Source organism: Denticeps clupeoides, chromosome 4 (assembly GCF_900700375.1).
Source record: "Denticeps clupeoides chromosome 4, fDenClu1.1, whole genome shotgun sequence".
NCBI classification, from domain to species: domain Eukaryota; kingdom Metazoa; phylum Chordata; class Actinopteri; order Clupeiformes; family Denticipitidae; genus Denticeps; species Denticeps clupeoides.
Window position 1 is genome coordinate 10,714,720 of NC_041710.1, and position 27,613 is coordinate 10,742,332.

At 41.1% G+C, this 27,613-nt stretch overlaps 4 protein-coding genes across 7 annotated transcripts in view; all 4 read right to left on the reverse strand.

The window, feature by feature from the left end:
* Positions 1 to 3,265: 3,265 nt before the first annotated feature.
* On the reverse strand, positions 3,266 to 5,479 carry LOC114788059 (SLAM family member 7-like). The gene is made up of 4 exons (XM_028976201.1): positions 5,223 to 5,479; positions 4,101 to 4,406; positions 3,654 to 3,917; positions 3,266 to 3,496 (listed from the first exon to the last, which is right to left on the reverse strand). The coding sequence occupies exons 1-4, from the start codon at positions 5,269 to 5,271 to the stop codon at positions 3,366 to 3,368; spliced, it is 750 nt and encodes a 249-aa protein (XP_028832034.1). The 5' UTR covers positions 5,272 to 5,479; the 3' UTR covers positions 3,266 to 3,365.
* A 2,569-nt stretch (positions 5,480 to 8,048) lies between these two features.
* Positions 8,049 to 10,266, reverse strand: LOC114788062 (T-lymphocyte surface antigen Ly-9-like). The gene is made up of 4 exons (XM_028976203.1): positions 10,010 to 10,266; positions 9,486 to 9,788; positions 9,044 to 9,307; positions 8,049 to 8,930 (listed from the first exon to the last, which is right to left on the reverse strand). The coding sequence occupies exons 1-4, from the start codon at positions 10,056 to 10,058 to the stop codon at positions 8,800 to 8,802; spliced, it is 747 nt and encodes a 248-aa protein (XP_028832036.1). The 5' UTR covers positions 10,059 to 10,266; the 3' UTR covers positions 8,049 to 8,799.
* A 1,698-nt stretch (positions 10,267 to 11,964) lies between these two features.
* Positions 11,965 to 15,936, reverse strand: LOC114788958 (CD48 antigen-like). 3 transcript variants are annotated; one of them, XM_028977946.1, is made up of 4 exons: positions 15,663 to 15,936; positions 15,164 to 15,463; positions 13,920 to 14,186; positions 11,965 to 13,053 (listed from the first exon to the last, which is right to left on the reverse strand). In XM_028977946.1, exons 1-4 carry the CDS (start codon positions 15,709 to 15,711, stop codon positions 13,046 to 13,048), a joined length of 624 nt encoding a protein of 207 aa, XP_028833779.1. In that variant the 5' UTR covers positions 15,712 to 15,936; the 3' UTR covers positions 11,965 to 13,045. The 3 variants fall into 3 exon arrangements, with proteins under 3 accessions (XP_028833779.1, XP_028833778.1, XP_028833777.1); XM_028977945.1 differs by lacking the exon at positions 11,965 to 13,053 and adding an exon at positions 13,212 to 13,668 and having other exon boundaries at positions 13,944 to 14,186; XM_028977944.1 differs by lacking the exon at positions 11,965 to 13,053 and adding an exon at positions 13,212 to 13,668.
* A 6,145-nt stretch (positions 15,937 to 22,081) lies between these two features.
* The window catches only part of LOC114788853 (disco-interacting protein 2 homolog C-like), a 39,162-nt gene continuing 33,630 nt past the window's right edge, over positions 22,082 to 27,613 (reverse strand). The window contains exons 33-39 of one of the 2 annotated variants that reach the window (XM_028977778.1): positions 27,338 to 27,367; positions 26,561 to 26,622; positions 26,414 to 26,471; positions 26,118 to 26,192; positions 25,201 to 25,375; positions 24,909 to 25,032; positions 22,082 to 23,502 (exon numbers count right to left, since the gene is read on the reverse strand). In XM_028977778.1, coding sequence (XP_028833611.1) covers positions 23,250 to 23,502; positions 24,909 to 25,032; positions 25,201 to 25,375; positions 26,118 to 26,192; positions 26,414 to 26,471; positions 26,561 to 26,622; positions 27,338 to 27,367 — 777 coding nt within the window. In that variant the 3' untranslated portion in view covers positions 22,082 to 23,249. The remainder of the gene's footprint in view (positions 23,503 to 24,908; positions 25,033 to 25,200; positions 25,376 to 26,117; positions 26,193 to 26,413; positions 26,472 to 26,560; positions 26,623 to 27,337; positions 27,368 to 27,613) is intronic. The other variant, XM_028977779.1, reaches the window with a different exon arrangement.

Here is a 27,613-nt window from a genome sequence, read left to right on the forward strand (position 1 = left end):
TGCAAAGGGATACAGAACATTACATCATCATTACATCAACCGTGTGTGCAGCTGTGTGAAGAGCAAACGGCCTAATAGACCAGCTCGAGCTCCCTTGGTGAACATAGCTACCTCGCATCCCTTTGAGTTAGTCTCAATTGACTACCTGCAGTTGGAGAAATGTAAAGGAGGGTACGAATATATTCTGGTGGTGATGGACCACTTTACGCGGTTCGCGCAGGCGTACCCCTGCAGAAACAAGTCAGCAAAGACAGCAGCTGAGAAGATATTCGGAGACTTTGTGTTGAGATTTGGATTCCCTGTGCGCCTGCACCATGATCAGGGTAAGGAATTTACCAATAAGCTGTTCGCAAAATTGGAGGCATACAGTGGGGTGAGGGGGTCAAGGACAACGGCATATCACCCGCAGGGAAATGGGCAGGTGGAACGTTTTAACAGAACACTTCTGGCCATGCTTAGAACATTAACAGCACAACACAAGACAGATTGGAAGTCATCCTTAGCCAAGGTGGTGCATGCTTATAATTGCACACAGAATGAAGCAACAGGCTTTGCTCCCTATTTTCTACTTTTTGGTCGTAACCCAAGACTCCCCATTGACCTCATGTTTGGCCTTGACAAGGAAGAAAAACATCAGTCACAGAACCATTACGCCAAAAAGTGAAAAGCTCGCATGGAGGAGGCTTACCAGATAGCACAGGAGACAGTCAATCAGCAGCATGAACGAGGAAAAGCCTTGTATGACAAGAAAGTTCATGGTGCTGAACTACAGATTGGAAGCAGAATGTTGTTTCGGAATCTGAATGAGAAGGGAGGACCTGGAAAACTCAGATCTTTTTGGGAAGATCAAGTGTATGTAGTCACACAGCGCAAGCATCCAGATAGCCCTGTGTATGAACTACAGCCGGAGAATGGGAAAGGTCGGGTTCGGGTCATGCATAGAAACCTCTTGCTGCCCTGTGACTTCTTACAGACAGAAAAGGAAACGATGCTACCAGCAGCTAAGACGAAACCCATCAGGAGAGACAATCATCCACATGAAGAGTCAGAATCAGAGGATGAGTTGGAAGATCTGTAGGGGGAGTATGTCATCAGGTCTGAGGTACAGAGTCTGGGGGACGAGGTGGGAAGCTCACTCAGAGCTGAGGCACCCCCGTTCTACCCCAATGATGAAGCAACAGAGATGGAGACACTGGAAAAGAGGGACATCTTTGACCAGCCGGAGCACAGAAGAGAGGGAATCAATGAAGACACAGACCCCACAGGGACCAACACAGACAGTGACGCTAACACGTCAGATGCAGACTGCGGAGTCCAGTCTCACGAAGAAGAAAGAGATGACTACAGATCGGCAACAACACTGCGGTATCCTTTAAGACAGAGAAAATTGAAACAGATGTTCACTTAGGATCAAGTGGGACAGCCCACATTGGTTGATGTTTCAAATTGATTGTGTTAATCGAGAATCCTGTTAGTAGTGAGTAGAAAAAAAGAAAAAATGTTAGTTCTTTAGTTCCAATTGTACTGATTCTTTCAGATTACCCATCAAGATGGTACTACATTGTAAATATTACAGGGTAGTGTTAACATAGGTTGTGGGATGAGTATGCTTTACTCTCAGGGAAGATACGGACATCCTGGCTATGGACAGGGCAGCTGTGGACTGTCATCGTGCACAATGACACTCACAGCAACCTTATGACATTAACGGGAGACAGATGTCATAAACGGGACTGTTGGAGCAATGTATCTTGTGTTCATCTTCTATGGACTACTGACTCTTAACCTGATAACCTTGTTAATTCTGTGAGTTCTCATTTGATGTGTGGGTATCTGAATGCCCGGACGGCATTTCTTTCATGGGGGTAGAGTGTAGGGATCTGGACACTTTGGGATCATTCTGGGCCTCCCCCATTGTGTTTTTTTGAATTTCCTAATATCCTGTATGTTTGGGCACAGAGTCATGGCAAAACTGTATGTATAATTCCTGCATTCTGCAAATGTCATACCGAACACCCGCCACTAGGGCGGCACCAAAGGAACAGTAGGACGAGTGCTCTACACGGCCGCTGAATTAGAGCAGAGGCAGCCGGAGTAGCGTGCATGCCGAGTTCGCGCTGTTCATTTGAGTTTCGTGTGTGATTGCAGTTGTGCAATAAAGGAGTGAACGAACACAACCCTCTCCCGCACTGGTTATTAATTTAGCCAAGTGTGCTACAGTAATGTGATAAGTTCTTTGGAAGCGAGACATCAAAATGAATGCTGAACTCTCTCTCCATGAAAATGCACTGGACTATGATCGCTAATCAGCAATTAAACATTGTATTAAATATAATATTGTTTGGCACAGCCAAACCCTACAGTCTTTATTGTATTTACTTTGCCCCATAATGCTCCAGTTACAAATTATTTGTAATCCTAGTGTTATCTCTACTCTTCTCTGCTGCACAACAGTAAAAGCCCCTGGCAATGCTGCACAAAACCAAACACAAAAAAATCACAAGACCTCAACAACAGAGAACTTGGCCACAAGGACAACTTCACCACAGCCCTGCTTCTGCCCCCACACATAAGCATGGGATGGTTTATTTTTGCCTATTTCTTTACTGAGTTTTATTCAATTAATTACAGATTTCCAGATCAAATAGATAATATGAACATAGATGTTATATTAAAATCCTGCCATGAAAATTAATCTTGTAAGTGGCCTTTGATATTTATATCTGATGTACTTTGCAGTTCATTAAAACCAGAACAAGAGACCACAGAGCAGGAAGAGCAGCAGAAGGTGTTAAAAAGAGAGAAAGACTCTTGAAGCTCTGCAATGCATAATATGCAGCAGCATGACTGGAGTTTAATCTTCCCCGACTCTTCCACCACTCCCTGTACTCCCTGTAGCTGCCCGCATCAGGTTCTACATACTGATGCTGGCATACAAAGCCAAACATGGAGCAGCATCGTCCTACCTCAGAGCCATTATTATACCTCACACTCTCCAACCCCCCAGTACTGCTCGCCAGGTCCCTCCACCGCAGAAGGTACGAGGAAGACACTCATCTAGACTCTTCTCTGTCTTGGCCCCTCGGTGGTCAGAACAGCACAGTTTATGAGTATTCTCAAACGGCAGCTTAAGACATTGCACAAGCAGTACGAGGATACAGAGGATATAAACTTTGAACACACCCCTGTTAAAATTGCAGATTTTTGTGATGTAAAACAATTACATAAAAATAGCATAGAGGAAGATATTTCCTATTAAAGTAACAATAGTTATAAAAACTTTATTATAAAAGAAAAAAGTTGTCATGTTACATTTAAGGGTAGGATTAAAAGTCTATATAATAACATGATTATGGAATTTGTGTTTAATCTGTTTTGCGTTGTTTCTCTCGGATGTGAACTACAATAACAGCAGAAGCCATGATGAGCAGAAGTACAGAGATCAGAGCTGCTTTCAACAAACAGGGAGAAAATCCAGCAGAGGAGCCCACAGCATCTAAAATACACAATAATAAAAACACACACTGAGTACTGCAAAACACACATACACACACACACACTAAGTAATACTGAGCACCATAACAAACCCACATACACACAAACACACACACACACATAATTATACGTGTAAAAACTGGACATTAATGACTTACCCCTGTTCTGAGGGTAACACAGGTTCATTTCAATTGTTTGGATTCTCCAGCTGACTGGGTTGCTATGGTTACAGACAATGATGTCATCTCTGACAGACAGAGAGAGGGTGGAGTCAGTAGAGGCCCCGCCCTCCGGAGTGCAGAAGCTGCTATCACAGCTGGACATGAGAGATCGGTCACCACCAGTACAGTTGACAGTCACATTACAGGAGTCACCGGTGGACCAGTAAGTGACCAGAGTGAGGACTGGAGCTTCCACTGGTTCTGAAACATAGAAACAAACTGGGACTCGTCCAGCATCTTGGCATTAAAAGAAAGGTGCTGGTTAAGAAACAAGCAGAGTATTCAGTAACAATTTAAAAACCATCAAAACGCACACACACACACACATTTACACACACAAACACTAAACACTGACTATTAAATATGAGGGTAAAAAATACACACCCAGCACACTGAGACTGTACTCAGCAAGAACCTGGGAACGAGTTCCTTCTGCTCTGTAAATTCCACTGTCGTTCTTCTGTAGGTTCTTCACCAGAAGAGAGAAATTTGCTTTATTGAAAAGCACCTTGTCCTTATAATAATTATCTTCTATCCTCATTTGGCCATCACTTCTGAAATATGTAACAATGTCTTTATTCATGTTGAATATCCATGTTATACGTGTTATCCCCGTCTCTGCAGGTCTCTGTAGGTCCAGTGTAACAGAATCTCCCTCCAGCTTCACCACAGACTGTCCAGCGCTGGACGCTGCAGAGAAAAACAAATCTGTCTGTCAGTAGAATTGCAAATCACATTAAAAAATTCCTCACATATTCTAGTTTAGCTCATTATTGAGGTAAAGAAAAAAATGTTCCCCCACCTGCATGCAGTAGGAACCACAAATTCACGACTAACAATCAGGGGTGTTGAAATGAATCTGTCATGATCCGGACCGGCAGGGGTGACTCCGGATCCGGAGTTCGGACCGGAGTTTCATGTTCGTCTCGTGTAATGTTCCCTGATCGTGTTCACATGGTGTATATTTATATAATTGTATAAAACTATCCTGTTCGTGTCTGTTCGCCGTCAGGTCACTGCGTGTTAATGTTCCCTTGTCTCGTGTAGTTTGTATTAAACCCCTGTCGTGTGAAATCGTGCGTATGCGTCCTCCTTCATCACCATGTCCAGCCCACCGTGACAGAATCGTATAATCGATGCATCGCGATGCAGATTATCTATAGAGTATCGGACTTTCGGACTTTCACGCTGCGCGACGCGGGAATGGAGGAGAGTCCAGAGATCCCGGAATCCGCTATAAAAGGCGGAATTGTGTCTAACTGGCGTGTCTGGCCGCTGCAGCCACCACACTTGTTCCCGGTCGGTGTTGACGCGCGGTCAGTTGCCCGATCGGTATACAAAAGTACAGACAATTTACGCAATTCGACCCTGAATGCTACGTTTGGAGCGTAACAAAACACAAGTATTTTTATGGATCGGAAGAACAACTCATTTGTAAGAACATATGTGACGACCACTTACAGTCAATAAATTAAGTTCCAACAATTAAACACAGACGTTCCTGACCTGTAGATGAAGTGAAGATGAGAACTAGACAGATCAGCCGAGGAAACATCTCATTCTTCAGAAAGTCACTTCGGTTTCAAAAAGACGTCTTTTATGCAGTCGACAATTCCTTTATTCCTTCTTCTACTCCAGACTGTTATACAAATAATCACTTTTTAAAGAATAAACATGAGCATTTCAGCCTCTATGATTATTTTACAGTAATTGTATAAAACGTAAGTCAGATCATTTATGTTCAAGACAGGTGCTCTTGGTTCTGGTCACCAAAACCGGAAGAAGAAACCACAGACCAGGAAGAAGAATAAAAAAAAGAGTTACTTTGAAGATGCAAATAGATGCAAAAGGGTGGTAGTAGCCTAGTGGGTAACACACTCGCCTATGAACCAGAACCAGAAACCCGGGTTCAAATCCCACGTACTACCATTGTGTCCCTGAGCAAGACACTTAACCCTGAGTTGTTCCAGGGAGACTGTCCCTGTAACTACTGATTGTAAGTCGCTCTGTTCACAAAATCACACAAAAATCACACGCACCAAATCTAAATCCTGATCTAAAGCATGAAATGCAGGTGTCAGAGCTGCAGCGACTGACAGTAAAGCAGAAACCAGTCAGAATTACCATGATGACCCCCATCCATCAACAAAGGCTTTTATATGACCTGATAACGCTGAAATGATTTTGAAGATCATACCTAAAAGTAGTTGCATTCAAAACATCCCTGGCTTATATCTCTGTTGCTGTTCCCCACTATTTTGGGTACAGATTTTTCCTTCTAATAGTTGCTGTGAATGAATGATAGTTTGTCCGCAGGAATGATAGTTTTATTTGAAAATCTCTGTCACCATCAGATGGTGACTGTACAGGGCAGTGGTGACCTAGCGGTTAACAAAGCAGCGCCATAATCAGAAGTTTGCCGGTCGGAATCCCGATCTGACAAGGTCATGTGCTGTGAATACTTTCAGGATGCTCTGTACATAAATGTATAAATTTCATAATGTAATGTGATAAGTTCTTTGGAAGCGAGACATCAAAATGAATGCTGAACTCTCTCTCCATGAAAATGCACTGGACTATGATCGCTAATCAGCAATTAAACATTGTATTAAATATAATATTGTTTGGCACAGCCAAACCCTACAGTCTTTATTGTATTTACTTTGCCCCATAATGCTCCAGTTACAAATTATTTGTAATCCTAGTGTTATCTCTACTCTTCTCTGTTGCACAACAGTAAAAGCCCCTGGCAATGCTGCACAAAACCAAACACAAAAAAATCACAAGACCTCAACAACAGAGAACTTGGCCACAAGGACAACTTCACCACAGCCCTGCTTCTGCCCCCACACATAAGCATGGGACGGTTTATTTTTGCCTATTTCTTTACTGAGTTTTATTCAATTAATTACAGATTTCCAGATCAAATAGATAATATGAACATAGATGTTATATTAAAATCCTGCCATGAAAATTAATCATGTAAGTGGCCTTTGATATTTATATCTGATGTACTTTGCAGTTCACCAAAACCAGAACAAGAGACCACAGAGCAGGAAGAGCAGCAGAAGGTGTTAAAAAGAGAGAGACATTTGAAGCTCTGCAATGCATAATATGCAGCAGCATGACTGGAGTTTAATCTTCCCCGACTCTTCCACCACTCCCTGTACTCCCTGTAGCTGCCCGCATCAGGTTCTACATACTGATGCTGGCATACAAAGCCAAACATGGAGCAGCATCGTCCTACCTCAGAGCCATTATTATACCTCACACTCTCCAACCCCCCAGTACTGCTCGCCTGGTCCCTCCACCGCAGAAGGTACGAGGAAGACACTCATCTAGACTCTTCTCTGTCTTGGCCCCTCCGTGGTCGGAGGTCAGAACAGCACAATTCTCAAACGGCAGCTTAAGACATTGCACAAGCAGTCAGAGCTCTCAACTCACTGCTATTACCAAAAGACTGTTAAACTCAACAACATTCCACTTCCAGCCTTATGCTCCTTCTAACATTTCGCTCGTTTTGCACATGTATCTCTTGTCTTGTGTGTCTTGTTTGAAATGTCCCACATACACATGAACCAGTTTACTGCACAATGCACAGCCACTTACAAGCATCTTACATGACGTTGTCCTGTTTGTCCTTGTTCAGTGTACAGAAGGTTTTACATTATTTCTTTTTTTATACTCTGTACAGGTTTTTGAGTTTTAGTTTTAAAAAAATATTTTGTAATTTCCTGTGTAATGTACAATACTGGTTTATACAGGGGGTAAGGTAAGTATTGTCTCGAGCCATCGCCGCAATGTCAGGAAAGGAGAAGTCTTGTCCACCTTAAAGTTTTCAGTAAATCACTTTTTTGAACACAAGCCAGTAGGCGGCGCCACCAACCATTACAGCTCCTCAGGGTTACAGATCACAGGGAGGTGGCCCTTCTTCTCCTCTGACCCTGTACATCTACTCCTCGGTGTGCCACTTCTCCCCTTGCACATGCCACATGAAATCCCCAGAACTCAGATATCCTGAACCCCAACAGAACACAAAAAAGCACCCGTACACGCCCGTCCCGTCAGCGCGTATATCACCCGCGAGGCATGCTGGTCCTAACTCTTTCTGGCCTCCACCACCACAGTATTCATTTAATTTGCTAAAATCATTTAAGTTCATTTTTTCTCTCATTAATGTAGACACAGCACCCCATTATGACAGAAAAACACAGAATTGTTGACATTTTTACAGATTTATTAACAAAGAAAATTTGAAATGAGTTTATGACATGAGGAACGGTACATTCCGAGGATATAAACTTTGTACACGTCCTGGTTAAACTGGACGGTTTTTGTGATGTAAAAAAATTAGACCCCAATTACATAAAAAATATACAATAAGCTGGTTGCATAAGTCCGCACTTTGTTGATACTTTTAATTTAATTATAACCTTCAGTCCTCTTGTGTAGGACAAGAATCCTGAAGAATATTTGCCTACTCAGTTGTGTACTTGGTGTTGTATAGACCTCCTCAGGTCACCTCACAGATTTTTTATTGAATTTCAGTCTGGGCTCCGGTATCAGACAGAGAATTCAAGACAAGATGAAATGAGACACAAAGGTGAACAGTGTGACGTCCTCAGCAGTTTCAGCACTAAGCCAGTAGCTAACATGTTTCAGCCTGTATTGGTCTTCATCAGGCTTACAGAGCAGAAGAGCATCAAACCAAATAGCATCTCAAATGGCAGTAGTCACATGACACAGGCCGTCACCACTACAGTGTAAAGACACCAGGCATAGCTGAGCATCAGTAGAATGTTATAGCCTGACATGTCTGGACGCTGGATAATCCCTGTTTTTAGTTCCCTCGATGTAGGAGCCCATTTAGAACCAATAAAAAACAGTGTTCTGAGTTTTTCATTTGTGTCCCAATTATTTCAGTTTATATTAAACCAGGAGCTGTAACACTATTTACAGAACATTCAAAGTCAAGTATAGAGGAAGATATTTCCTATCAGAGTAACAATATCTATAAAAACGTTATTAAAAAAGAAAGTTGTGATGTTACATTTGAGTGTACATGATTATGGAATTTGTGTGTTTAATCTGATTTGCGTTGTTTCTCTCGGATGTGAACTACAATAACAGCAGAAGCCATGATGAGCAGAAGTACAGAGATCAGAGCTGCTTTCAACAAACAGGGAGAAAATCCAGCAGAGGAGCCCACAGCATCTAAAATACACAATAATAAAAACACACACTCAGTAATACTGAGCACCATAACAAACCCACATACACACACGCACATAATTCTCTTGAGTAAAAACTGAACATTAATGACTTACCCCTGTTCTCAGGGTAACACAGGTTCATTTCAATTGTTTGTTTTTTCCAGCTGACTGGGTTGCTATGGTTACAGACAATGATGTCATCTCTGACAGACAGAGAGAGGGTGGAGTCAGTAGAGGCCCCGCCCTCCGGAGTGCAGAAGCTGCTGTCACAGCTGGACATGAGAGATCGGTCACCACCAGTACAGCTGACAGTCACATTACAGGAGTCACTGGTGGACCAGTAAGTGACCAGAGTGAGGACTGGAGCTTCCACTGGTTCTGAAACATAGAAACAAACTGGGACTCGTCCAGCATCTTGCCATTAAAAGAAAGGTGCTGGTTTAGAAACAAGCTGAGTATTCAGTAACAATTTAAAACCATCAAAACGCACACACACACATTTACACACACAAACACTAAACACTGACTATTAAATATGAGGGTAAAAAATACACACCCAACACACTGAGACTGTACTTAGCAAGAACCTGGGAACCAGACCCTTCTGCTGTGTAAATTCCACTGTCGTTCTTCTGTAGGTTCTTCACCAGAAGAGAGAAAGTTGCTTTATTGAAAAGCACCTTGTCCTTATAATTATCTTTTATTTCCAAAATGTCATCACGTATAAAATATATAACAATGTCTGTCTCCATGTTGAAGCTCCATATTAAAAGTGTTATCCCCGTCTCTGCAGGTCTCTGTGTGTTCAGTGTAACAGAATCTCCCTCCAGCTTCACCACAGACTGTCCAGCGCTGGACGCTGCAGAGAAAAACAAATCTGTCTGTCAGTAGAATTGCAAATCACATTAAAAAATTTCCTCATGTTCTAGTTTAGTTAATTTTTGAGGTAAAGAAAAAATGGTCCCCCACCTACATGCAGTAGGAATAAGAAATTCACAACTAACAATCAAATCATCAGTAAAATCCCTCACACCAATAATTGCCAATAAGTGCCAATAATTAAACAGAGACGTTCCTGACCTGTAGATGAAGTGAGGGTGAGAATTAGACAGATCAGCCGAGGAAACATCTCAATCTTCAGAAAGTCACTTCGGTTTCAAAAAGACGTCTTTTATGCAGTTGACAATTCCTTTATTCCTTCTTCTACTCCAGATCGTTATACAAATAATCACTTTTTAACAAATAAACATGAGCATTTCAGCCTCTATGATTATTTTACAGTAATTGTATAGAACGTAAGTCAGATCATTTATGTTCAATTGACTGCTGCCCTGTTCTGTTCACCAAACCAGAAGAAGAAACCACAGAACAGGAATAAGAATAAAAAAAAGAGTTACTTTCAAGATGCAATAAAAATGAAACTGAAAACTGAGTGGCTGTTATTCATTAACAGTATTTATATTGAAGTTAAATTTTCATGCCAGCATGTCATGTTACATGACATGTGTGTGTGTGTGCTTGTGTGTTTTTGTGAAAACTAGAATTTACAGTTGAAGTGAATATTGTTAATTATCTTCTTATTATGGTACCTGTCAAGGATCGGTCTGTTACTCAGAACATGAACACCTGAGTGATGTATTTTCATGCTGGGCTGTTTCTGGTGTCCAGTGGTTAGAACCTACTGGAAATCAGGTGACGAGTGTCACCAAAGCTGGAAGGTCAGAAAAGGAACTGGATTGCACAGCTCACACTCCAAACAAGATGGAATACCATGGAAAAAAACAAAAAGAGGATGTCCATGTACTCACAGATTTCTGCTGATTCTGCTTTGTTCACATCAACAGGATTCAGAAGCTGGAAGCAAGTGGCAGCATATTCAGCACCAATTAAATCCAGTCATTGGGAATGAAGGAAAGATGTTGCAGAAATATAGAGATTCTTAGGCAAAACCTTTTTGAATCAAAATGTAAAGTCAAAATAGGAGCATTTCCACCTCTGTTATCACAGAACAGCCACAGAACAGGAAGAAGGACAAAAAATGTTCACATATGAAGAACCCGCTGGAGCTATAAAACTTCTGTAGCACAGACTATGTTATCATGTTAAAAAAATCATGATAAATCATAAAACTTCCAGATTTTTGCTTCAACCAACCAAAGCAACGTGGCCGCATGGTTCATTAAAAATTCTAGTCTGGTGTTGAAACGTTTATCAAACTGTTTTCTTCAGAGTTAAAATAAGGAAACAAGCTTCACCAAGACTGACCATGATGATCCCTGTCCATCAGTGAAGGCTTTTATATGACCTGAAATTAATGAAATGATTTTGAAAATCATATCTAAAACTAGTTGCATCCAAATTTACTGTTGCTTTATCATTCTGATATTTAGTGACCACTTTTCCCAGTCAGTATTTGTAGCAGATCAGTGATCTGTTGTAGTATTGGGTCCTGCTACAAGGTGATGCAGGCCCTGTGACAAAAAGCACAACAGACATGTCCAAACAGGAGTACACAACATGTAGAGTACAAGTTAGAGAACACAATGACGATTAGGTCCTTATTCACCTTATAAATTGCAGGCTGCTATACTATTTACATGGAAATGTTCATATTCATCATACATCTATGTGCACATGAGCTTCCCAGGTCAATTTTTACAGTGGAAAATGTTGAGTGGACACAGAGACCATCACCATATACAGATTTAAAACGTTCTTTATTTCTGAAACAGAATCACTGAACTACACCCCCTACAGGCGTAATACGGGCACTTCAGCCTGCTGAGCAGAATTGAAGGTGGAAATGACAATTCGAATAAGGAGCTTCTTCAGCATCATGTTTTATTTTGTGAGCTGGTTTTTGAATGCTGTTCCAGCCAGTCAGAGAATCTCCTGCCACCCCCTACAGCAGCAGGCGCACCTCGCAAAACGAGGGCGCCCTTACTCCCCAAAAACGGGGGATAGAAAACCGATTGGTGCTAATGCAATCATAATGTCAGGGCAGTTTTTTACAATGTGCCCATGTCACCAATTACCATTTACAACAGTGTGATGGCTGGCAGTTGTGGCTAAAATATATTGTTAAAAACTTTTATAGGCACTAACTCAATGCTGTGTAAAGACCTATAACCAGACCAAATAATTTGCTGTTCCAGAAAGGCCATCTGTTGATTATAAACAAGTTTTTCAAGAATTTGGAAAGAAAAGGCAATTTAGAGATTGATTCAGAACTGTAGGGTCAAGAGTGTGCTGGACAACCGCCTATGATAAAACATGACAAAACCACAGACACAGAAGGGCCATGAGCAGCAAAAGATATAACAGCCCTAGTAGAACTGACCTTCTGTCAGTTCTACTAGGGCAGGCAAGTTATCACAGACAGTGACATCAAGTCCCATCAACATCTGAGCTGGAGACAATCCGTTCTGTAGTGCTGCACTCCTGTAGATCATCAGGCTCTGATGAAAAGGCCATTTGATCTGGGGTAATGTGGACTGAATGTTACATGCTGGAAGCCCCATTCACTGGCAAAGATCACATGGAACACCATGTCTTGCAAATACTGTTTTCAAGAAGGCTTTGCTAGATGTGGCTTGAATTGTTGCAACCTCTGAGTAGTTTGAGAAGTAGTCTGTTACCCCTATATGGCTCTTGCCATCGCAGGCAAACAGATCTGCTCCCACCCTGGCAGAATGGTTTCTCTGGCACTGGGTATGACTTGAGTGGCTCTGCTTGTTCTTTTGATCGATCATAATCCATAATCCAGTCAAGCATAATCCACATGAGGCTGTGACCCAGTTGATGTCCCAATATATAACTTCCTGAACTCATGTATCCTGGTGTGTACATCATCTTCACATCATATTTCTTTATTTTGGGTTTAATTTAGTTTTTCCCCTATCTAACCCCTTCGGCTGTCAGTTCCACCCTCTACCCAAATACACAGCAGTTTATGATAGCACACCAATTTACCATTCATCTTATGGAAGAGGGGTGTGGAACAGTGAGGGGAATTTAACTGTAAAAATAATAAATTGGTTTTGGTCTTGGCCTCAGTCTTGGTTTTGGTACCCTCAAGTCTCAGCAATGTCTTGGTCTTGGTATAGGTGGTCTTGACTACAACACTAGAAACAAAGCAATTATTAAATAGATCAATTAGACTAATGATAATTCATGTTAAGGAAGCGGCCCCATAATAAGAAGGTTGCCGGTTCAAATCGCGATCCGCCAAGGTGCCACTGAGGTTCCACTGAGCAAAGCACCGTCCCCACACGCTGCTCCCCAGGCGCCTGTCATGGCTGCCCACTGCTCACTCAGGGTGATGGGTTAAATGCAGAGGACAAATTTCACTGTGTGCACCGTGTGCTATGCTGCTGTGTATCGCATGTGACAATCACTTCACTTAAAATGAGGAAATTCTCTATTTTTAGTTCCCTTGACGTAGGAGTCCATCTAGAAAAAATAAACTTATTTCATTTTAAAGTTAACCAGCAGCTTGTTCACTATTTACAGAAAATTCTAAATCAAGTATAGAGGAATATATTTCTTATTAGAGTAACAATATTTGTAAAACCTTGGAGGGTAATATTAAAAGTCAATATAGTGAAATGATTATGAAATGATTTGTTTCTCTCGGATGTGAACTGCAATAACAGCAGAAGCCATGATGAGCAGAAGTACAGAGATCAGAGCTGCTTTCAGCAAACTGGGAGAAAATCCAGCAGAGGAGCCCACAGCATCTAAAATACACAATAATAAAAACACACACTGAGTACTGCAACACACACACACACACTAAGTACTGAAACAATCTCAGAGATACTGAGTACTGTTACACACACACACTGAGAACTAAAGTAAACACACATGTGATTCTGTGTTTAAAAAATGAAGATTAGTGTGTTTAACATGAAAGACCATGACACACTGATAAACTGTAAAGGCAGACAGGTAAAAACGTCCATAAAACACAAGAATAAAATACATTTACCCCCGATATCACTGAAACACTGACGATTAATTTCAATTGTCTGACTTTTCCAGCTGAATGGGTTGCTATGGTTACAGGAGATGATGTCATCTCTGACAGACATGGAGAGGGTGGAGTCAGTAGAGGCCCCGCCCTCCGGAGAACAGGAAGTGTTATCACAGCTTGACATGAGAGATCGGTCACCACCAGTACAGTTGACAGTCACATGACAGGAGTCACCGGTGGACCAGTAAGTGACCAGAGTGAGGACTGGAGCTTCCACTGGTTCTGAAACATAGAAACAAACTGGGACTCTTCAGCATCTTGGCATTAAAAGAAAGGTGCTGGTTTAGAAACAATAACTCAGTAACAATTTAAAAAGCATAATTTTCAAGGTGCAATTACATTTCATCCATGCAGCCCCCAAAAGAGACACATCTTAACATTTTTCTTTTGTTGTTAAAAAACATTACTTTGTAGACTCTAATGTGGACTGTATTGTTTTATCCACTTCGGCACTAGAAGCAGCTTAGCCAGTTATGTCATTCATTCTCATTGAATGCACTGAAAAAATTGAACACTAAAACAATTTAATTAATCTGTCACACCTAATATTTTAGCATGTGAATAAACCAAATTATATCAATACTAAAATATTAGGTGTGACTGATGTTAGGTTAAATATTAGGTGTTCACTTTTTTCAGTGTGACCTGATCATATGTGTTGTCTGTCATTCTAATGTTAGTTGTGTGTTGGTTAATGTACGTAGCCTATTGAAAATGTGTTATTTTACAACCTTTTAAGTGTTTCATTGTACAGTCAACGTCGGTTATGTTAACTAGCAAGATGAGCTAAATACGCTATTTAAAAGTTTATTTGGTGAATATCTCAAATGGATTTGCCCATGTGGTTTGTTATTAGGCTAATGTTGATACATAAGAATGTCTAATGTTATGCTCAGCAAACACATTGCTATCAGTGAAACCTTTTCAGGTTTTTAATTAAACAGCGTAACCACAATAATAATCACAATAAAAAGAGGAAAGCTCAGGCAACACAAATCTTGACCACTAGTCGGGTCTTAACTCTTACCACCAGCACTTCAAAATAACCATTTTTATAAAATAGGCTATAGGCTGTTGGTAAATCAATAGGTTTATTACTTTTACTAGTATACTTATGAATGGGTTATTGACACTCTGATTAGATCTGTTACACAAACACAAAACACACACTTTGAAATGTGAGGTTAAAAAATACACACCCAGCACACGGAGTCTGTACTCAGCAAGAACCCAGCCACCAGGCCCTTCTGCTCTGTAAATTCCACTGTCGCTCTTCCTTAGGTTCTTCACCAGCAGAGAGAAAGTTCTACTGTTGAAATAGACTTTGTCCTTAAATTCATCTTCTGTTTTCAACTTGTAATTGCTGTAATATGTAACAATGTCTGTATTCAGGTTGAAGCTCCATATTATACGTTTTATCCCCGTCTCTGCAGGTCTCTGTAGGTCCAGTGTAACAGAATCTCCCTCCAGCTTCACCACAGACTGTCCAGTGCTGGACACTGCAGAGAAAAATGAATCTGTCTATCAATAGATTTTCAAATAGCATTAGAAAATATCTCACATATTCTAGTTTATTTAATTATTGAGAGGAAAAGAAAAGCAGGAATCAGAAATTCACAACTAATGATCAAATCATCAGTAAAATCCCTCACGCTCCCTTTAAATAAGTGGCAATAAATAAACACAGACATTCCTGACCTGTAGCTGAAGCGAGGGTGAGAATTAGGCAGATAAGCCGAGGAAACATCTCAATCTTCAGAAAGTCACTTCAGTTCAAGACGGATCTACTTCAAAAAGATGTATTTTATGCAGTCGACAATTCCTTTATTCCTTCTTCAAATAATGACATTTTAAAGTTTAAATTGGAGCATTTCAGCCTCTATGATTATTTTACAGTAATTGTATTAAAAGTAAGTCAGATCATTTCTTTTCAAAGGACTGATGCTCCGTTCTGTTCACCAAAACCGGAAAAACAAACCACAGATCAGGAAGAATAATAATAAAAAAAAGAGTTACTTTGAAGAAACAAATGAGACTTGAAACTGAGTGGCTGTTATTCATTCATTGTATTTATATTGGAGTTAAATTTTCATGCCAGAGTGTCATATTAATGTATCTGTGTAAATGAATGAGTTTGTGTCTGTGCATGTGTGTGTGTAGCACAGCCATTGGGAATGAAGGAATGTTGCAGAAATAGAGATTTTCTTAAGCAAAACCTTTTTCATTTATAGGAAAAAAGGATTTAAAGCATTTCCACCTCTGTTATTGATATTTTTATAACATTGACTATCATATAAATATATTTCAGATCATTTATTGATCTGGCTCATGTTAAAATGTCTCAAGTTTTTCCCAGAGACCAAAAGCAGAACAAGAGCCACAGAACAGGAAGGACAAAAAAAAGAGCATCTATGAAGAATCTGCTGAGACTTGCACAACCCAACTTCTGCACCATGTTATCATTTTAAAATCATGATTACAAAATGATGATGAAAATCACTAGATCAGAATAATAAAATATGTCAGGAGTTTGTATCAACCAACCAAAGCAAGGTGGGCACTGACTTCCAAATTCTCCTAATCATTGCGGATGTCTTTTTTTTTATTGTTTTAAACCTTGTTTGGTTGTTTTTGTGAGATTCACATCAATAAGTTTTGTTCTATCATCTGCCATACCAGTCTAAAGCTTTAATAAGTGAAAAAATAGCACAATAAGATAAGATAAGCGGTGTGAGAGCGGAGTTTTCCGAGCTAGGCTAGCGGCTAGCCCACACAAACCTGCTATCCCTTCCATCGTTCTGGCCAACGTTCGCTCATTGGAAAACAAACTGGACTACATCCGACTACTACGTTCATCCCAAAGGAACGTAAAGGACTGTTGTGTTTTTGTGTTCACGGAAACATGGCTCAGCGACAGTGTCCCGGACCGCGCCATTCAGCTCGACCAGCTGACATGCTATCGTGCCGACAGGGTCGTCGTCACGGCGGACTTTGTGTTTATATCAGACCATCACGGATTACAAGCCCCCTCCACAGACCTGTGATAGCACCATCTCCCTGCTGAACGAGCTGAACACCTTTTTCGCTCGCTTTGAAGGGAAAAACAGCACCACAGCACAGAAGACCACACCCCCTCCTGGTGACCAGGTGTTGACTCTGTCCCCGGACAGTGTGAGGAGATCACTCAGCAGGATCAACGCTCGCAAAGCTCCGGGCCCTGACAACATTCCTGGTCGTGTACTGAAGGACTGTGCAGTGGAACTCACTGATGTCTTCACAGACATCTTTAACAGTTCAGCATTTAACACTATAATCCCACAACAGCTCACACAAAAACTGATCCAGCTGGGGCTCAACACCTCACTGTGTAACTGGCTGTTGGACTTCCTCACAGGAAGACCACAAGCAGTACGGGTTGGCAGTAGCACATCCAGCACCATCGTCCTTAACACGGGGGCTCCTCAGGGATGTGTGCTGAGCCCCCTTCTCTTCACTCTGCTGACCCACGACTGCACTCCGTCACACTGCTCCAACCTCTTCATCAAGTTTGCGGATGACACGACAGTGGTGGGACTCATTAATAACAGGGATGAGTCTAACTACAGAAGCGAGGGGAGCCGCCTGGCCACGTGGTGCGGAGACAACAATCTCTCCCTGAATGTGGAGAAGACGAAAGATATTGTTGTTGACTTCAGGAGAGGAAACACTCAGCATGCTCCTCTGACCATCAACGGTGCATCCGTGGAGAGAGTGAGCAGCACCAAGTTCCTGGGTGTGCACATCACTGAGGATCTCTCCTGGACAAATAACACCACTGCACTGGCCAAGAAAGCACAGCAGCGTCTCTACTTCCTCCGCAAACTTAGAAGAGCAAGAGCACCAGCCCCCATCATGTACACATTCTACCGGGGAACCATCGAGAGCATCCTGTCTAGCTGCATCACTGTGTGGTTTGGAGCCTGCAATGCGTCCTGCCAAAAAACTCTCCAACGCATAGTCAGAGCAGCTGAGAGAATCATCGGTGTCCCTCTCCCCTCCCTCCAAGACATCTACAGTACACGCCTGTGCAAAGCCCTCTGCATAGCAGCTGATCCCACCCACCCAATGCAAACCTTCTTCAGCCTGCTGCCATCAGGGAGGAGACTGCGGAGTCTCCAGGCCAGGACCAGCAGACTGAAGGACAGCTTCACCCATCAGGCTGTCAGGGAACTCAACTCCCTCCCGGCTCTGCCCCCACTCCCCTCACTCCCCTCTTCTGCTCCACAAACTTTCTGAACCCTAACACACACAAACTGACCATGCACAAACTGACCATGCCAACTACCTCACTTGTCACTTTGTCACTTTAAACTGCACTACATGGTTTTGCACTCTCCACCATGTGCCCTTATTTGTATATGGTGTTTTTAAAATTGTATATTGTGTTTTTTAAAATTGTATTTATACCTTTGTATAAAATGTTACTGTTTTGCATTTAATGTTACTTGTATGCACCATGCGTCTGAGAGTAACGTAATTTCAATTCTCTGCATGTCCTGTACATGTGGCAGAATTGACAATAAAGCTGACTTTGACTTTGACTTTGACTTTTGAAGATAAGATGACCTTTATTAGTCCCACAAGTTGGAAATGTACATTGTTAGTGAACAGAAAGTACAAGATCAGAGCAGCAAAAAAAATAATACATAGCTTAGAGAATGTGCCGACTGTATAATATAAAAAGTTCCATATACACATAAATAGTCTGGGAAAAAACAGTGGATGTCCAGAAACAAACAAACAACTGAACACACACATACATGGAAAAACAACATCAATGCCGGAAACGGGTGTGGGACAATCTGACATATAAAGGGTTCTAGTCACCTACACTGAATGAGCAGCAGCTGGGGGTGACAGAACCCATGCGTGCATGTGATAGGCATCACACTTTGAAAGTGAAGTGATTGTCATTTTGATACACAGCACAGCACATGGTGCATACAACAAAATGTGTCCTCTGCTTTTAACCATCACCCTTGGTGAGCAGCGGGCAGCCATGACAGGCGCCCGGGGAGCAGTGCTTTGCTCAGTGGCACCTCAGTGGTGGATCGGGATTTGAACCGGCAACCTGTAATTTATTGTGGCTTAAAATTCAAAGTAAATTGTTAATAAATATTATCAATGTATGGAACCCAGTCTCCTGCTCCTAAGTAATGGATCTGCACGTTCTTTTTAAATATTTCAGTGATGTTTCATAACTTCTTGGGTGAAATTCCTAGGGTGGCGTGGTCGGGGTCCCTTTACCATTAGCAAGCCACCTGTGATACTTTACGTTTACGGGTGTGCTATCCTTTCAAGTATTCAACACATATTCACAAATAAATACTGATGCTGACTGGCTTCATATTGTGCAAGATATCAACCTCACTTCCACAGTAACACAGCCTCTCTGTGTGCAATAGATCAGATTTATGTGCAGTAACTAAACTGTTGTGCAATAGACTTTCTTTTGTAAAGTACTTTAACAATTCATGCATGCAAAATTTCATAAGCCGACTTACTGTAGTAGACTGTTTGTTGTTTAAGTAAAATGCAACCCAATTAAAAATGGATCATGATGTGTCTTTATTTTTAAATATCATTTATGTGTCTCTGTTTGCATGTGTGTGAATAAGATAATGAAAAATTCCTGTTTCATCACTTACCACACAGTAAATGATGAACCCATACTGGTCGGTAATAACTAAACAGATCTAGTGTATGGCTTGGTGCTTGTGCATTGTTTAACTGGGGAAAAGAGGGTATCAGGGTGAATTATGGAATTAGATACATCAGCATTGTGACACAGGAAGCCCAGCTACTGGGGATGTCTGGGAGGGTTGCATCAGGAAGGGCATCCCGCAATAAACTTCTGCCAGGTCAGTTGTGAGGAGTAGCAGCAGTGTGATGCAGGACCAGTGCTCCCTAATCGTGTTCACCTGTGTCGAATGTATAAAGCCGCCCTGTTCGTTTCTGTTCGCCGTCGAGTCTTTGTTGTGTTGCACGTTCACCTGTTAACAGATGTCTCCCCTGTCCTGTCCTGTCCTGTCCTGTCCTTTCTTGAATTTAGAGGAAGTGGGGAGCGTGCTAGCGATGTTGCTAGCAGTACTTGGACTAGCATGAGAATGTGGGAAACTAGCATGAGAGGGTGTGTAGGACACCCATGATGCGTGTCAAAAATTCAAACCCCTTCCGGACACAATTTCCAGGTCTCAAAAAGAAAAAAAGGCTGCCTGGTCACTATACAAGTGGTTAGCACGCTCACCTATAAACACCATTACCCTGTTTACTCTGTGTTGTTTGTGTGGATAGCTATTGCCTTTGCCGAGATACAAGTTGCATTTGTGTACAGAGAGGCATTGGAGGTAAATTGTGAACACACTCTCACATACACACACAACAGACACTAATCTGGTTTCCTGTGTCTGATGGACACCGTGTGTTTTTTGGGGCTCGTTTATTTGCACCAAATCCAGATGATCCACAGGGAAATGAAAGGAGGCAACATCATGGCCACCGGCCAGATTGGTGAGTAAATCCCCTGTTTATACGGACAGAGAGAAGGTCTTACGAGTGTAATGTTCTCTTATGTCCTTTTACAGATGTCAGCTTCAGCAGACTCTATGGGAGATGACAAGGCGTTGGATCTCCTTATGTCCAGGAGCACCCCCCTCACACACACACACTCACACATTTCTACATTTCTAAACAAATACCTGCATGAATGGTTGGATAGGTGTATGGCTGGATGGATGGACAGACAGAAAGATAGACATTGGTGTGTTAACCAATGTTTGTGGAAAAGCGGAAAAAAAGTCACCTACTTCACAGACCAACAGTGATGGAAGCCCTACTTCTACAAAACACTTATAAAAGACACACACACACACACACACACACACACACACACACACACACACACACACACACACACACACACACATATATATAAAACAAACAGCCAGAGATCGAGTTGACAGCCACCCACAGGAGAAGAACAGAGGGCCCTTCTGCAGAAACCCAGATATGGTGAGCCAGAGCCTGAAATTGTTCCAGACCATGACCAGGACAGCACTTTGTCACTGGAGCAGCATCCAGAGCAACCAGATTGACCTGAAGATTCTGCAAAGGAGGACCGTGAGAAAACAAAAGTGTTGCAGAGGACTTCTTTCTTTTTCTTTTTCATAGGATCAATAGGAACTTTGACTTCATCCCTGAGTACCAGGAGAAGAGATTTGGACTGAGAGCCACTCACCAGAACAACATGGGCTGGCATTTGACATGCTGATTAAAACAAACAGGTAAATACTCTGTCCTGACCTGCCCACAACTCTTTCTGATGTTATTGTTCCGATCAGAGCTGATCTTATTTATGACTCTTTGTTTGTCTACTATATTTAGCCACTGGCAACTTCTCCAGAAGAAGAGCCCCACCCACCAATAGCATAATGTAAAACCTGTATAATAAAGACATGTAGGACTTTAATCTGCACAAATGATATTAGTGGGAGTATAGCACCACCTGTGGTGGTAAGAGGGTGGTGGTATGGGGCAGTGGTGGTCTGCTCCCCGGGTGCCTGTCATGGCTGCCCAGTGCTCACTCAGGGTGATGGGTTAAATGCAGAGCACAAATTTCACTGTGTGCACCATGTACTGTGCTGCTATCACATGTGACAATCACTTCACTTTATAAGGTGGGGCTCATTAATGAACTGTAATATTACCACAAATCTGGAGCCATAGGACTGTCCAAATGTCTTGTTATGCTGAGCCATAAAAAATCCTATCACTGGCAACACTATAGTTGTCAGTTTCCATGTTTCCATTTACAGTTCACCAAGGAATATCCAGCAGGGAAGATTTTTTTACTGAGCTCCCTGTTCTTTTTCTATTGTGTTATCCTTTGTCAGTAGAGAACCACTGCATTAACAATGCAATTGGGTATGGTGTATGTATGGTGTTCTATGGAAACCTTTACTGTTATACTTATGAAACTGCAAAACAAAATATTTAAGGGTTAAAGTTGTACACATACTGGTGCACATGATTACGTGATTACGTTACTGATTAATCAAAAAAGAAACATGTCATAAAAAATCATTCAAAATATTTATTTTATTACACGAAAAAACACAAATGAACATAGAACACTTCTACATGCCTCTGAAACCATAGAAAGTCTTGCTTCTTACACTAAGCTGACTTGGAGGGGAAAGTGCTTTAAGTCAGCTTCAGTAGAAAATGCTCTGGAAGAAGTCAAGAGCCTTGACAAAAAGCCACAAAACAATAGCACAGACAGAAATGTCCAGGCTGATGTCCATCAGCCAACCCATCTGGCATTGCTGGACATGTCTTCGACACTGCAGTATTGCTTTTCATGAGTGTAAGCAAGCGATGCTGAAATTTTAAAAGCTGCGCACTCTGCAAGCTTCTTCCCATCTAGCATCATGCCATAGGGTCACCCTAATGTTGTCAAAATGTAACTGAAATGCTGCAGTATCTGTTTCCAAGACCGTGGTGAAGGCAGTGTACATCTACAAAAGCAGAGCTGGCTTGACCTTCAATGTATTTGTATTTACATTTGTGTATATCAGCAAATATATAAACAGCCTGACAAGTGTACTCTGATTATGCTACATAGCAGAAAATATATTAGATACATTTTTATACATACTTACACAGCATTATGAAAGTTCCCTTAAGGGGTAGTGCACTAGTTCTAGACAAACAAACATGGCCAACATAATGTCACAGGATTCAACAGCATCCATAGGAACAGTTCTTACAAAAAACAATAATAATAATAAAAAAAACTGAACAGACATTGAAAACAAGCAATTAAAAAATATCCATAGTGTATCACATCAGTCCTGAGGATTAAAATGATATGTTCTGTATCAAAAAAAATTTGCATTAGCCATGACATTGTAAAAAGTTAAACATAAAACAAAAATCGCCCAATTGATTGCAAATATATGTAGTCAAAAATACTCCTAGCCTCTAAAAAGGGACCCTTAAAAAAAGTGACATCAGCTTCATATAAAATGTAAAGTTCAGAAACACTGGTCTGGATAGACCAGAATCCACCAAGATTTCTGAGCTCTCCTAAAATTAGATTAGCACTTTGGATCGTGCAAGTGAGTATTGTATTATATTTACAGCACAGTGAAGCTGTCTTTTTTTTTTTTAATTGCAGATTGAGTGGACCAGGTCCTTCCACAGTAAGAATGGTCCATCTGTATTTCCTCTCTCTCTCCTCTCGCACTACATGTTGTAGGCTACATATATCGGGTCAAGCTGGTCGGCAAGGAAACCGTCCCTCAGGTGCATGCGTTGTTTCTCCCCACGCGAATTGATGGGAATGACGCCTGTATCCACGACAACCACCACACCCACAATGAGGTAATGTTCTTCTAGCACCACATTTGTTACCAAGGGAACCAGGTCCAGGGCCTCGTGTTCTGACCCACCAAGCTCCACGACAACCACAAGTAGGTTTGTCCATGTAAACACCGCACTGTAAAAGAACGGAACAATAGAAATCATGAGCACACATAGTGAAGGAAGCAACAGTACCTAAACAATTAGCTTACAATTAGATTATTGCATACTTTATATTGTTATTTAGATGTTTAGTAAGCATATAATTACCAGAAGTGGAAAGCAATGAATTACATTTACTGTAATTGAATAGTTTGTAGTTTGTAGTAATTTGTAAATTTCTAAGTTGGTTTTGAAATAAGCAATTTTACTTTTACTCAAGTACAACTTGACCCAAGTATTGCAATACGCTACATTTTCACAGTTTGATTTTGGCTTTATTCTCTCTTTTTTATTTTAAAAAACCATACAATTCAAAATTTGGCACTTTTGTGGCCAACTGTGCTTAAAAGTCCCATGGCATGAAAATCAGACGGTCAGATCTGGAATTTGGCCCCTTATGAAGTCATACGGGTTACCTCCCGTTTCACATGCTTTGTCTACCCAGAGAATTTTGCACCCCTCCCCTAAAACATTATCTCCCCTGACCGATATGGTTTGCAAATAAGCAAAGCATTGCAGTTGCAATGCCTCCTCATTTCTATAGGCCTCTCTTCTCCTCATTAGCATTTAAAGCTACAGACACCGAAACGGCATGTCCTGTGGAAATCGCATTGTAGGACTGGATCAAAGTGGCTGTAATGCTGCACCAAGAGAGGAGAGACTGCAACAGAGTGAATTAATATTAATGTAGCGCAAGTAAAGCACAATGCATGATTTTGTGCAGGTGAAGCTAAAGACACTGAATTTAGGACTTTTGGAATTTTGGAGGTCTTAGGATACTCAGGACGGGGTGACTATGAACATTACGGCTCAGCATTTTTTTTAGCTATATGCGGTCATGTCAGATAAAGGAACCATAACTGTATACCGTACACAGTATCCTCATCAGCATTTAAAACTACAGGCACAGAAACTCAATGGCTCAAAGTGGCTTTAATGCTGCACCAAGGCTGAATTTCGGAAAGAGACTTCAGATACATTTTAAGATAAGATCTTAAAGCAAAAAAAAAAAATTATGTCATGGGACCTTTAAAATGTTTTATGGTGTGGTTTGAACATAGTTTGTACATTATACCTATACCACCTAAAAGTTAAATTAAACAACTAGTGTTGGATTGGATTTATGACTAGTCTCTTTTACATCAAGTAATTGAAGGTAACTTAGTAACTTTTACTCAAAGTACATTTTAAATTAAGTACTTTTTACTTTAACTCCAGTAGTTTTTTAGATGTGTACTTTTACTTTAGAATTTTACTGTAGAATTTAAGCAAAGTAAAGATACTTTAACTCAATTAGATTTTTCAGTACTTTTTCCACCTCTGAGAATTAAAACAATATATAATGTATTTTTAATTGTGAGATGTTGAGTTGTAACTCACCACTCTGCGATGCTCTTGTGAGTTCTGCAGACAGAGGTCTCAATGTCGATTGGATGGTAGCGCATTCCTCTCAGCTCCATCGCCTCATCCAGTGCACCAACCACATACAGAGCATCATGCCTCTCTACAGACAGAGCACACAGTCATACCACAGACTAGCTCTTCCCACAGCAAACATACCAAACCGGTCACATGACACGTTTTGTGTTTAAATAATAAAAATTTAACATTCTAATCACAAGGCAAATCAAGATTCTTAGCCACAGTCCAGCATGTTATTATGCACACACACCTCCACTGGCATCAGTGAGCTCGGTTCGGCGAAGGAAGCCCAGGTATCCTGTTCTTGCCCAAATCGTGTGTGTGTCACCAAAACTCAGCCTTGCGCTGAAGTGGTCCGACTGTAGGTTCTCATCTCCATACACACTAAAGTAACCACTGGCATTCTGTGTACTTTGTACCCATATCTACAATCAAACAGACACACAAATGGATGTTTCAGCAATTCACTGAATCAGGCGTACCTAGCAAACACATTTTGTAAAATAGTATTTGCACAAATTAACAACAGTGTTCACCTCCAATTCTATAACATGATCAAAAATTAGCTAATCTAGACACTGTGCATTGCATATGCTGATCAACTACCCCAACAGAATAAAAATTTTTTTGCAGAAGTATTTAGAATATTTTTGTGTGTGTTTTGGTTTTATGGACTATTTTTTGCATGTGAGGTATTGGCATCAGGGGGTTTAAAGTGTCTAGAATGAGAAAGTAAGATGTCGGTAATCGCTATGGGCACCTCACATCTTTATAACCTTTATAAAAAAATAGTTCCTCTAGTTTCCCTTATTCAAAATACAGATAACTGTCAAGCAGTTTGTTAATGTTTTTGCTTATCTATGTATATAAATCCTGAGGACAGCTTTGACATTGAACTAGCAAATAAGTGCCCAAAGAAATATCTATTACATTGCTTTCAAAACAGGGCTACTATTGTTTCAGCAAAATAAAAATCATTATCATAAATTATTTGATTTGCATGCAGCATGCATACAGTCCTCTGGGAGGAAATCTGAAGAAAACACAGTGGAGCATGAGACACACAAGAACAGCAAGGCACCAATTATTTCACAGTTAACCCGGTGGTGGCAAGTACAGATAAGCCACATTTGTTAAATCTCACAAGCAGGCCCTTATCGGTCTAACCTCTCCCAGGTGTGAATCTCCCACTGGTCCTTTGGTCTCGGGATTGGCAATGATGATGCGAACCCCAGGTAAGATCTGAACACAAAACACACCCAAAGCCATTATTGTAGACAATCCAAACTTCTATGATGGGTAAAATTTTCTATGTCTTTTTCGAGTCAGACGGTACAACTAAATTATTTCTCTTCATTTAATTATAGAGATTTACATAGATACAATTCCACTATAAGGTGTAACATACACACACACAACTGCAAAATTTCAGTAAAATAAACACAATTTAAATTTTGTCCCACCTTGCCAGATTCCATCAGGGATAGGCTGTGTGGAGAGCCCCTCTCTACCAAACGCACACTTGAGAAAAAAGAACAAAGAACAACGTTTGCGGTTCAAAATCCATGTTAAATTGTGTATTAGTGTTATGCCCTCAATAGTGGCCTTACCGGTCATGTCTCAGAGCCCTCATATCCACATAAACAGTGGTTGGGTCAGGACCAGACGTACCCTGGAACAGCCAATATCATCCCAGGGTTAATACCTCAATGTTTTCCTAACTCCCAACACTTCATCAACCAGTCTAACAAGTTAAACATAAAAGCCCCAGCAAAGACAAACTGATTATGTTCACATGCAAATCATCGGCAAAAAGAAAAAGGCAGATCAGATGAGGGAGAACAGAAGAGCGGAATCTCAAAACAGAGGGCTTGAAAGAAGATATGAAACGACAGAGAGCAGACTGTCTGGCACAAGTGTGAACTGAGCTGTAATAACCTGTTAGTTCCCTCCATCACACCAGCAGCAGTCAGTGAGCGTGAGTCATGTGACCAGAGCTGAAGGAGGACGTGTACAGTAGTCTGTGTGTTTGTGTGTGAAGAAAGATTGCCACCGAGTGAATTAATATTCATGCAGAGCAAGTTAAAGCACGATGCATGACTTTGTGCAGGTGAAGCTGAAGACCCTGAGTTTAGTTATTTTTCCGAAGGCTGAGGAATATGGAATACTGGAGGTTTTAGGATATTCAGGACGGTGTTGCTATGAACATTTGCATAAAGTTTTATCTAAACAGGGCGTTCTTTTTTCTAGCTATATGTGATCATCTTTCTCAAGCTATATGCAACCCCCCCCAAAAAGTGACAATTTGTCTGTAACTCATCCTTGTGTCACTTCATCTCTCTGTCTCTCTCTCTCTTTCTCTCATGAGAGAAGATGAGTGTTCATACCTGATCAGCCAGCTTTCCCAGCCGGTGAGGCTACAGCAGGGAGGGGTGGAGAGGAGAGGCAGGGAAAGCAGACAGGAGAAAACGAGAAGAGAGGGGTCGGGGTCGGGTTATGCAAAAAGCCACAGACAAAAGAAAACAAACAGGTGAACCAAACAAAAAATGTCTGTGGGATGTATGCACAACTTCAATTCTTCACTGTAACGGGTCAGTTGTATATTAGAGAACGTGTAACAATACGCAGTAGTGTCACCTGATTACAAATATTGAAATAATTAG

Bases quoted from the DNA above. Each gene is read 5' to 3' on its own strand.
- LOC114788059 (XM_028976201.1), bottom strand. From the start codon at position 5,271: ATGTTTCCTCGGCTGATCTGTCTAGTTCTCATCTTCACTTCATCTACA. The intron at 4,407-5,222 runs GTCAGGAACGTC...TTTTCTCTGCAG, and splicing joins CATCTTCACTTCATCTACAG to CGTCCAGCGCTGGACAGTCT. The intron at 3,918-4,100 runs GTGTGTATTTTT...TCTATGTTTCAG, and splicing joins GTACAGTCTCAGTGTGCTGG to AACCAGTGGAAGCTCCAGTC.
- LOC114788958 (XM_028977944.1), bottom strand. From the start codon at position 15,711: ATGTTTCCTCGGCTTATCTGCCTAATTCTCACCCTCGCTTCAGCTACA. The intron at 14,187-15,163 runs GTGTGTATTTTT...TCTATGTTTCAG, and splicing joins GTACAGACTCCGTGTGCTGG to AACCAGTGGAAGCTCCAGTC. The intron at 13,669-13,919 runs GTAAATGTATTT...TGTGTATTTTAG, and splicing joins GTGTTTCAGTGATATCGGGG to ATGCTGTGGGCTCCTCTGCT.
- LOC114788062 (XM_028976203.1), bottom strand. From the start codon at position 10,058: ATGTTTCCTCGGCTGATCTGTCTAATTCTCACCCTCACTTCATCTACA. The intron at 9,789-10,009 runs GTCAGGAACGTC...TTTTCTCTGCAG, and splicing joins CACCCTCACTTCATCTACAG to CGTCCAGCGCTGGACAGTCT. The intron at 9,308-9,485 runs GTGTGTATTTTT...TCTATGTTTCAG, and splicing joins GTACAGTCTCAGTGTGTTGG to AACCAGTGGAAGCTCCAGTC.